General features: G+C 36.0%; 1 protein-coding gene across 1 annotated transcript; it reads right to left on the reverse strand.

Annotated features, from left to right (window-relative positions):
* Positions 1-1060: 1060 nt before the first annotated feature.
* Positions 1061-4226, reverse strand: nrarpa (NOTCH regulated ankyrin repeat protein a). The gene is given in 1 exon segment (NM_181495.3): positions 1061-4226. A coding segment is annotated over 1 exon segment (339 nt). The 5' UTR covers positions 4052-4226; the 3' UTR covers positions 1061-3712.
* Between the last annotated feature and the right edge of the window lie 7808 nt (positions 4227-12034).

Below are 12034 nucleotides of genomic sequence, written 5' to 3' on the forward strand. Positions count from 1 at the left end.
GATTAGGAGCTCAAATTTATGTTAGAATAAAATACATACACACAAATATATATATATATATATATATATATATATATATATATATATATATATATATATATATATATATATATATATATATATATAATTTTTTATATATATATATATATATATATATATATATATATATATATATATATATAATTTTTTAAAGAGCAAAACTCAAGAAAAACAAAAAACCTAACATTTTGTTGAAATTTTGTATTTTGAATTTTTTTCAATATTTTGCTTGAGTTTAATTTTATTATCTTTTTAAATATCTAAATATGTTTGGTGACTACATTATTATTTTAATAAATATATCTGTTTAATAAATCTGTTTTCTTTAAATGCACCAAAATATATATCCTATTTTCACTGAGAAATGGATAAAAATATCCATTTTCCAAATGTTACTCAGTTATGATGAACACTGTAAATTACAATACAAATGGCCTATCAGTTCTTTTTCTGTACCTATATATAGTGTTTATCATTCATCACATTGATCAAAAACAAATATCAATAAAATTCACTGTAGAGGTAGTTGTCGAAAAAAGAAATCAAGTTCTATAAATGCAAACAATAAAGGACAAATGCCAATTAACAGACATTGTATACATTGTTTTTCCCCTTTTATAATGAATTGCTTGCTTTTTTTATATTTTGATGAAAGTATCTGATAAATGATCGAGGAAAAACATGAAAGCAGTTTGGAATCGGAAGTGCACAAAATGAAGAACTGAAGTGCCTGAATGTGTGTTTCTGAAAGTATGAAGAAACGCTCTGCACAGAACAGAAGGGCAGAAAGCTGCTCCATGCACAGAGTTGTAACATAAAACCCACACAAACACACAGGGAGGGGATCTGTCTTTAAAACAAAATTACCCACAACCCCCTGCACTCTTTTATCCAGCATATGAAAGGACTGGGCCAAATGAATGACAAAAAGAAGAGAATGGAAACTGGGGTCAGGTTGGCCCAGAGAGGAGGCCCAAACCAGCCCAACGATATAAAGAAACTTTCACAGCCACACACAGAGGAAGGTTTAATTATTTCTTTACTGGCTTGAACACATACACGCATACAACAACAACAACAAAAAAACACACATTACAGCACTCATATCCTCACCGCACACGAATCACAGTGTTACAAATGTTCAAAAATTACAAACAAAAACGGACGCACAAACAAAAAGCTGAAATCAACACAACGAACACTCGCATCACTCATAAAACTTTTGTTTGCTGGAGACACAAAATAACTTGGTCCACAAAAAGACAAAGAAAGAAAAAAACAGCACTTTTACTCATTCATATACACCTATCCAGTCATTTAACCCCATGTCATAAATGTTATGACAAATTTTGGGGTGAAACAACTATACATCGTGCAATTTCTTTTGTTACAATGATCTTACCATCACATGTATTATTCCCCTTTATTAACATCAGGAGGAGAGCACTTCAAATAAGAAAGTGCTCTGAGATATCAGCGTCTATATATCCATATATATACTATATATGTATACACATACACCCGATCACAGAGATAAACATCTTTGCAAACGTAATGTTATACAACAAGAAGAGACAATATAACCTGGAGCTTTTTTTTATACAATAGTATTTTTGTTGTGTTCCTTTTTTCTATTTAGAAAAAAATAAAATGTTGACCTGAAGTCAACGAATTAACAACAGTCATCATCAGTGCAATATTTTCAACAAGAGTAAAAATATCAAGTTTAAGACAAGCGATGCATATTTGTTCTGCCTATACCAATCAAACAGATGATCTTGAGAATGGTTTCACATCGGTTGCTTTCTCCAGGAGCTCCTGGCCGGCAAACCAGGTTGAGCGTCAGGGGCTGGAAACATCAGCAACGCCACTTAAAATATTGTAGCGTTGGTTTGTGCAAGACATGATGAGTACAATCACACACGCTCACACAACTGCATGGGGCTTCTCGCAGAAAAATCTAACTGATATATTAGATGTCCTCGTCCACTCTCTCACTGTTGGCCATTGTATCAAGGAAAAACTTACATAAAAGCAGCATTGAAACAAACATCAGGTGCCATGACTCTTAAAAGCGGCAGGCAGTCTCTTTTTAAGCGAATCTGTCGATGTTTCCTGCAACGGAATAGTCTTTTTAAATGTTCACTTGTATAGTCCTGCTCAGTAGTAACTATTGGTAAGCCTCAGCTCCTGCAGTTACCCGACCAGGCACTAGGGGGCGTAAAAGGCTCCACGTTTATGTGCAACAAAACTCCCTGCATTTAATAGTCATGCAATGCATTTCACTTTTTGTCACTGCAGTTGAAACAAAAAAAGCTGTATGCAAAATTAAGCAAATAAAACCACATACAACGTCTCAACCATGCTTGGTGAACGAAAAGTCGGAATGACCAATGGATCTTATTTTGGTTCATGGAGATATATTTGTCCCGAGTGAAGATGTGGGGATGACATCAAGTAAAATAACCCAAATAGGGCCTAATGATACTGTTGAGCAAAAAAATAAACATTAAAAACAGCACTAGTGGGTAACTGAGAAGAGTTAAAGAGAAGGCTTGAGACAGAGAGCATATGATTTTGTTGAATACTTTCAAGTCGAGGTAGCTGATGCAGAGAACCAGAATAAAAGTTAAAAAGGGCACGCGTTTTCCCAGGGGAGAAAAAAAAAAAAAAAATATATATATATATATATATATATATATATATATATATATATATATATATATATATATATATCTAGGTGTACACGTGGGGGGCCGAGGCGTGGAGTCTCCACGCGGGACAGTTTAGCCTGTAACGAGTCCGAAGCAGCTTTATGTCACCCTACATACTTTTACACTTAGGCTATAGTCTTAAAAAATAACCACAACATAATTTAAATGCATCATCTCAATGTACCTTCATAAATAAAAAGACAAACCCAGCCTGTATTCACAGTGATGACCAGGGTGTTAATTCAAAATACTGAAAGAAGATTACAAAGTGTGTCCCAAAGGCGACTTTCCTGACGTTTTGATACAAACAAAAAATAAAGAAATAAAAGAAAAGCGAAAGCAGCGATTTTTTTAGTAACACGTTAACCATATGGGTCGCACTGGCCTGAAAGCTTTGTGGAAGCTGCGGGTCTGCTAGGTGAAGGCAGAGCGCAATAGACTACTTATACAGAGAGACACGGTAAAGCTATGTGTACAGTACTTAAGAATAAGTCAATTGTTATTTTGAGGAAATATTTGAGCACTGGTCACCAATGCCACATGATTTGATTGATGAAACGACTTGCACGGTTCGTATTAAAAGACAGTGTTTAGCCAAAACAGAGGATGATGGCCTTCATTCTGGAGTTCACCTCTTTCAACTATTCCAGCATTCAGCCACAGCATCAAGTGCCATCTCGATTTCTCCAGGTGGACAGGTCAACAGGTCACGGCCTGGTAAAGCCACACACAGTCCAGATCTGCTGACTTAAACATTCAATAAAAAGCTATAGTACCAACGCAGCGTGCGTTTCAGTCTCTCTCTCGTCGCCAGATCTGACCACAGACAGATTGATATACATACTCACGGGAAAGAAAAAGGCTACAGCCCTCATTTGGTTTTAAGGGAACTTCTCCGCGGTCTGTCAGATCAATGCTAGAACGAAACGAGCCCGGTCTTTTCCGCGTGTTATACCGGATCACCGCGCGCCGGACGAGTACTTGGCCTTGGTGATGAGGTATAACACGATGTCTTGGTGTCCCCCGAAAGCGGCGATGTGCAACGCGCTCCAGCCCTCCCGGTTGGCGAGCCGAATATCGGCTCCAAATTTAACCAGCAGTTTCACGAGCTCCAGGTTCCCGTCGATGACCGACTGGTGCAGCGCCGTCTGTCCCTCGGGGCCGAAGGAGTTGACGTTAAACTCGCAGTTGGTCATGTTCTGCAGCAGTGAGTGGAGCTCCTTGGTGTTGCCTTTTTTTACCGCCTCCTGGAAGACTCTCTGCGGCGCCGAGCACGTCGATATATCCGCCTGGCTCATGATGCTTCACACTGGGAGAAACTCGCAGCTTAACTGGACTAAAACCAGTTTAGGCGCGTGAGACTTGAATAAGACGAGAGTATATCCCAAAAAGGACAAGTAAACGACACACTTGGTGTGTAAAATGCAGTCTTGTATCCAAAAGACCTAGCAAGAAAGTTCAATCCTTCGCAAGGTGTAGGTCTCCGCGTGTAAGTGTGTATGAATGTCTCTCAGTAGCAGCACCAGGTTTATGGCAGAATTGAGTGATTTAACGTGAGAAAGGTGGCGTGTGAACGTCGGTATCTCCGGTTAAGCGCATTGAGGGGCCGTTAGAGGTTTACAGACGTCTGAGGTGAATTTACCTCAGAAAACGCGTCTCTCGAGTCCCGCTGAGGTTTATTTGGCAAGGGTAACTGAAATAAACAAGATAAACTGTTAAAATTGCTGTCCTGGCTTGTCTTTCAAAAATAAACGAGTAAAGATGTACTTGCCTTTTGACGTTTGGACGGGTAGAAATGACTCCAGATAAAAACTGTCCGCTTGCCCGCTGCTATTTGTCCGTCGCGCGGTCCCGGTGATTCTCTGCCCAGGTCTGCGTTGCCAGGGGGATATTTTAGACGAACTACTTTGCATAACAATACGTCTCTATAGAATCAAGTGTTGTGGAATTGGAGGGGTTGGGCGACGCTGATTGGTTGAGGGGTTGGCTTGGGGGAGTGGCCATGCGCTGAAACCGAGAAATGGGTGTACTCCATTTCCCAAACATCGCACAGTAATAAAAGTACTGCATTATAATGTATTAATATGGTCATCATTACCAAAAGGAACACACTGAGATAATTTATTTACCTTAAAATATAACATAGCTTAAATTCACTGTTAACTACTTCATTATATGCACATGATAGTACTTTATTATATGCATCATTAACTAAAATACTGCTTTATGAGTTCACTATAAATTTGCTGTTTACTCAAAAACATATTTTTTTACTTTTTCAAACTACTTAATTAAAATGAGCTAAAACAACACAATTATTGAGATTTCATTGGGACAGCTTAATTTTTTATGTTTAAAGCGATAAGTTAACTTAATCGATTTGTGTTGGAACAACATGGGTGAATTGTGTGGAACCGTGCATTTTTTTACAGTGTTTATAGGTATATTTATCAGAATATATGAAGCACTGCTAATGCTTTAGAAATGGGCTTTTAATTTATTGCTTATGAATATTCACTGTTTGTGGATACTTTATTACTAATTATGAAGCACTGTTAACTAAAGTACTGCTTTATAACTTTTATTGTGGGTTTTTTACTGATATTCAACTAGTCTATTTTTTGTAATATGCAAAGACCAATGAAATCTAAAGAACCATTACACTAGAAAGTTTTCAAATTTGCTAATGTCAATAGTTTAAAGTTGGGTTGGGATGTTTTAACTGTGATTTTTTCGTCAAAAATAGCTTCTGCATTTAATTTGGCATTGTATTAGGTACAGCAGTTTTCATCATAAATGAAATTTCATTACAAATATTGACCCGAGCTGAGGATTATATCAGAGCTCAGATATACAGCCCTCCTTTAATATATATATTTTATATCCCATTTGAACCATTAGTTTGTTTACAGTTAACCTGGGCGATTCAAACAATATCAGCTAGTACACTTCCTACCTGTCCACGCCAAATGGTGATGGCATCTTTATTGGTGGTGCTTAAAAGCAACACGAAACACCTTTCTCTGACTCATTAGACTTTAGGGCTTGTGAAGCCGCCATTCCAGCTGTTTTAAGTCAATAACAAAGCCTGCACGACTTCCTGTGCGCGTCGACAGAGGTGTGCGTCGCGGTCGCGTACAAAACTACCGGCGTCGCGCAGGCGCTCTAAACTTAAAACCGAAGCGTCAGCTTGCTCTGTGCATGCGCGGACTAGAGTGACACACATAGCAGCTGTACCGTGGGAACCGGACGACTGCAGTTTCTGCCTTTCCTCACACGCCGCAGTTTGGCGTGGAAAGCCACACACACACATACACACGCGGTAGAGTGTGCAGCCGTTTGCTCCGTTTGTACAGAAGCTTCAAGCATTTGATCTGCCAAACAGTTTCGCATTCTAGCCGATTCGTGCGTTATAACCTGCACGTACTTTCTTGGCATATGTTTTGTTTCACACATTATTCTGGAATCAAGATATCATTTAACTTTCAGACTGACAAATGCAGGAAACTAGACCCATTCGAGCAACAAAAATAACTGCTTCGTTGTTATTTTACGATCAGAGAATAAAGAGAAATGTACGTATAGCTGTGTGTGTATAGGCATACGACAATAGACCACGTGGGAAAATTCCCTTTCCCTTGATTTATAATTTGGTTAATGTTTAAAGAAACGTAATTTTCTTCTTAAACAGCAAAAGTCAGTCCAAGGCACTCGAAAAACATGACTGATTTTTGCAATTTATTCTGATAAAACCCCTTACCCGAAGAGGATCGACACATTATTTAAGCTACCCCTGAGCTTACCGCTGAGAAGATCTTCTGCAAACTACGGATCACAATGTTGAGCATATGACAATTGTTTTAAAAAGAAATGTTTAACCTCAGAAGTGTTAAGAAGTCAAAACTAGTGGGAATAACTGATATTTAAAATTAAATTTGACCAACTTCAGCCATTTTCTGAAAAAAAAATAAAAGAAAATCAGAATAAAACAAATATTCACATTTTGTCAATTATATAGCCTATACCTAATAATAACTACCAAACACTTTATGACGACTTCCCTTGCTTTCAAATTAACTGCAATTTTGGTGAAAAATATAAAAAACAGCAATATAAATAAGTATTAAAAGTAGAAAGGGTGCATTTTCAGAAGTAGTGTTAGTGAGACCAGCAAGGGGCGCCCAGTCTGTGTGGGTCCTAATGCTCCAGTATAGTGACGGTGACTCTATACTGCTCAGTGAGAGGCGTCTTTCAGATGAGATGTTAAACTGAGGTCCTGACTCTCTGCGGTCATTAAAAATCCCAGGATGTCCTTCGAAATAGAGTAGTGGATTAACCCTGGCATGGTGGGGGGGGGGGGGGGGGGGGGGGGGGGGGTCATTGCCCCCTCAGAAAGAATTTGTGCCCCCCCAGTTTTCATAAAGGATTGTTCACTCAAAACTGAAAATTCTTTCCGTCATTATTTACTAACACTCCTGTTGTTCCAACCTTTAGAACACACATTTAAATATTTTAAAATATACGACAGCGATTAAATTATGAAAATTGTGAGATTAAAGCTAGTCCTAAAGTCCAGAGATCCAGTTCCCGCGTCAGGTCAGGTGCGCCCGTAAATAAAACGCGCACGTGGCGATGGAGGAGCCAAAACTAGTGGGAATAACTGATATTTAAAATTAAATTAAAATTAAATTAAATTTGACCAACTTCAGCCATTTTCTGAAAAAAAATAAAAGAAAATCAGAATAAAACAAATATTCACATTTTGTCAATTATATAGCCTATACCTAATAATAAATACCAAACACTTTATGACGACTTCCCTTGCTTTCAAATTAACTGCAATTTTGGTGAAATTCAGTCAAAATGAAGCAACTTCGTTCATTCATTTATTTTCCTTCAGATTAGTCTTCACAGCGGAATGAACCACCAACTACTCCCTTCCAGCTGCAACTGATTACCAGGAAACACCAATATACACTCACTCAAAAAAAAAAAACATTTTTTTGCACATTTCATTTAAATTTTTTTTATTTAAAATGAGCTGAAACAACACAATTCTTGATGTTTCATTGGGACAATTTAATTATTTTGTGTTAAAATGGTTAAGTTAAGTTAATTAATTTGTGTTGGGACAACACTACAGTCAATTTAGTTTATTCAATTTACCTATAGGGCATGTGTTTGGACTGTGGGACACTTGGAAGAAAACCCACGCGAAAACGGGTAGAACATAGAGAAACTCTTCAGAGAAATGCCAACTGGCTCAGCTGGGAATCAAAACCAGTGACCATCTTGCTGTGGGGTGTCACTGCTAACCACTGCGCCACCGTGCCACCCCTTACTAAGTTTAGTTCTAAATATAACAATTTACACAAACATACACTATTAATTGCCGTTAAAAAATACTAAACTGCTAAGCTGAATTAAAATGTACACATTTGTCCTGCGATCGTTGTCGTTGATCGCTGTGCGTTGATTTAACCAGTAAGTGAGGTAAGCGGCCGATTAGGGCCCTAGGGACCCCCAATAAATATATAGAAGTGTTGATTATAACTATAAACTATATATAACATGGTTTTCTACCATATTTTGTATGGTGAGAATTAAACAAATAAAATGTTTATGTAATTAAATATTATTTAATATACAATCAAATATAATATTATTATAATAATGTAATGTAATATTAATAATACAAATTAAAATATCCATCATGGGGCAGTCCAGCAGTCAATTTTATATAAAAAAATTGAGGAGTAAAATGTTGAAAAGAAAATTGAGTGATATAAAAAACAGCAATATAAATAAATATTAAAAGTAGAAAGGGTGCATTTTCAGAAGTAGTGTTAGTGAGACCAGCAGGGGACGTCCAGTCTGTGTGGGTCCTAATGCTCCAGTACAGTGACGGTGACTCTATACTGCTCAGTGAGAGGCGTCTTTCAGATGAGATGTTAAACTGAGGTCCTGACTCTCTGCGGTCATTAAAAATCCCAGGATGTCCTTCGAAAAAGAGTAGTGGATTAACCCTTAGTTTTCATAAAGGATTGTTCACTCAAAACTGAAAATTCTTTCCGTCATTATTTACTAACACTCCTGTCGTTCCAACCTTTAGAACACACATTTAAATATTTTAAAATATACGACAGCGATTAAATTATGAAAATTGTGAGATTAAAGCTAGTCCTAAAGTCCAGAGATCCAGTTCCCGCGTCAGGTCAGGTGCGCCCGTAAATAAAACGCGCACGTGGCGATGGAGGAGCACTCAACTCACAAGGGAGAAAAGTGGGTGACATGATACGAGCAGCTTAATTCATTACATGTTTTGGTTAACTATTCTTTAAACACAACACTGTGTGTTATCCGTGCCAAACTAATTTTCACGGTAATAACAGTGAAATTTGGTATCTTTTTATAGGTATTTTTCTGGCTACACTAATGCTTTAAAATGTAACTAAGTCATTGTTTTGAATTACATTAGATTGTAACATTTAGCTTTTCCCTAACACTGATGTTGGTTGGATAATAGGCTACGTGAAGCGTGATGACTCGTTTAAGCTGATTTCACCATATTTATTTACTGGTTTCGAATAGTCTGATCATGGGTCAGCTTGCATGTGTAGGCATAATTTGACGTCTTTACCTAAAACTTTAAACATTCATATGCCTGTTATTTGAAATAAAAAGGAAATAAATAAGAAGAATAACATATGATTTAAAGCACTCGTTTGGCACTAAAGCCATGATCCGTCTGCATTAATAAGCGGTATTGTTGCATTACCATCATTAATAAAATCAGTAATAGCGAAACTGTGCATATTATTACTATTAAAACGTATATTACTGCCTTAGGTCAGTAACAAAGTATAAAGTAATTATAAATGTGAATAAATAGCCTAAATGAAAGGAACAAGAGAGACCAAAATAAGCCACCAGGTCTAGTGCCCCCCTCAGTTCTGATATCCTGGCGCCGGGCCTGGATTCTGCACACTGGTGATGGATTAGATATTTCCCCCAATGTGTAAAGTCCTTTGAGTGTCCAGCTATATAAATGTAAGGAATTATTATTTTTAATACTATTATTATTATTTCAGGACTTGGGCCCTAGGGCTGGATTTGCTTAGGGCCCCAAAATAACTAAATGTGGCCCTGTATGCACATTATGCTCTATATCCAACACACTATATGTATCAGGGTCTCACAGTTTAAGCTTTTTTCATACCACCTCCCAGTTATCCCAAAAATTAAAAACTGAGTATAAAGTTTCACCACTTTGGGAAATTCACTAATCCCGAGTCTCATGTTAACATTCTTTTTCTACATGAAACTCAAACCTCAAAAATAAACCATGTTGAACCAGACTTCATGAAAACACTGGGTTAACATGTGGAAATAATAACCTGTCCACATTATTAATTATTTGCAATACCTTATCCCAACACTTCCCCTCTCCCCTCTACAACATATATCCCTCTTTAATATCTCCAGCGGGGCAAGTGTGAATACTGAATTTCAGGCACTCACACCAGATTTCTGTGTGCACACAAATTATATTTCTGCTGGCGAAAGCATAAAGCTGTTTTCTTTCCCATAATTTGTGCACTTGTGAGGTATTTGACCATGTGTGAAACAGAAGGCTCGGGTGAAAATATCTCAGCACATCTGTTGGCTAATCAGAAAGATGTGTCCGTTCGCTGGTCTGTTGGAAAATATTTGTGGAGAAATCGTAGGGCCTCTTGTAGTGGCAGGTTATCTCTCGACCCGGGAGTTTGCGCAATTCCTGGAACTTAAATTTGTCTACAGTGGCCCCAAGATGTTTTGACACTCACTTTAAGCTATGCTAAGAATGTATACATACATACACACACACACACACACACACACACACACACACACACACACACACACACACACACACACACACATATATATATATATATATATATATATATTTATTTATATATATATATATATATATATATATATATATATTTATATATATATATATATATATATATATATATATATATATATATATATATATATATATATATATATATATATATATATATATATATATAATAAGTAAGTGACATTGATTTGGGAAAAGAAATTTAAACCATAAAAAATATTGTGTGTTTGTGTGTATATATATATATATATATATATATATATATATATATATATATATATATATATATATATATATATATATATATATATATATATGTATATATATATATATATATATATATATATATATATATATATATATATATATATATATATATATATATATATATATATATATAGATGATAAATCAGTTGTTTCTGTGCCACATTTTTTATCATTTTCATAAAAAGAAATGTCATTCACCATGTCATAATGTCAGCTTCATATCAAAACTGATTTTTTTTTTAAGTAGATATTTATTTTCTACAGATCATGCACAAATATAATGGGTGAAAATAGATTATTACAGAGCAAATTACACTCACTGGTCACTTTATTATTTACACCTTACTAGTACCGGGTTGTGCCCCCATTTGCCTTCAGAACTGCCTTAATCCTTTGTGGCATAGAATTAACAAGATACTGGAAATATTTCTTAGAGATTTTAGTCCCTATTGACAGGATAACATCGCACAGTTGCTGCAAATTTGTCAGCTGCACAGATTGAGTTCTGGGGACTGTGGAGGCAATTTGAGTACAGCGAACTCATTGTCACTCAAGAAACCAGTCGGAGATGATTCCTGCTTTGAGATGCCACATTATCCTGCGGGATTTAGCATATTTCTTATGAAGGGCCAAAAACCAAACTTAGCTAAATATACAAAACTGTATTACATTAAAGTTGCCATGGTAACTTCCTAATTTAATATTTAAAAATAAATAGAAAAAAGTACTTTAATCGTATTAATAAGGACAAAATCTGTATATTTTATACTGTACTTATAATACAATAAAACATTCGCAATCTCATATATAACACAATGGACTTCAATGCTTTTATTTACAAAAATGACAATTTTCCCTTAATAGTGAAATATATGTTCTATAAGTGTGGTTTTGGAAATGTGCCACACACATATATTGTACATGTCCACATCTAAAAAAAAAAATGTGTTTAATAAATTCATGACCCCTTTTAAATACATGACAACATTTAATTCAAACATTACATTTTTTTGTTGTCAATTAAACAAACAAACAAACAAACATAGGGTTATTTTAAGTTAGAAATTCCAATCTCTGCTAAATACATTCACCCCAACCTTCCCCA

Source organism: Danio rerio, chromosome 10 (genome assembly GCF_049306965.1).
Source record: "Danio rerio strain Tuebingen ecotype United States chromosome 10, GRCz12tu, whole genome shotgun sequence".
Lineage (NCBI taxonomy): Eukaryota > Metazoa > Chordata > Actinopteri > Cypriniformes > Danionidae > Danio > Danio rerio.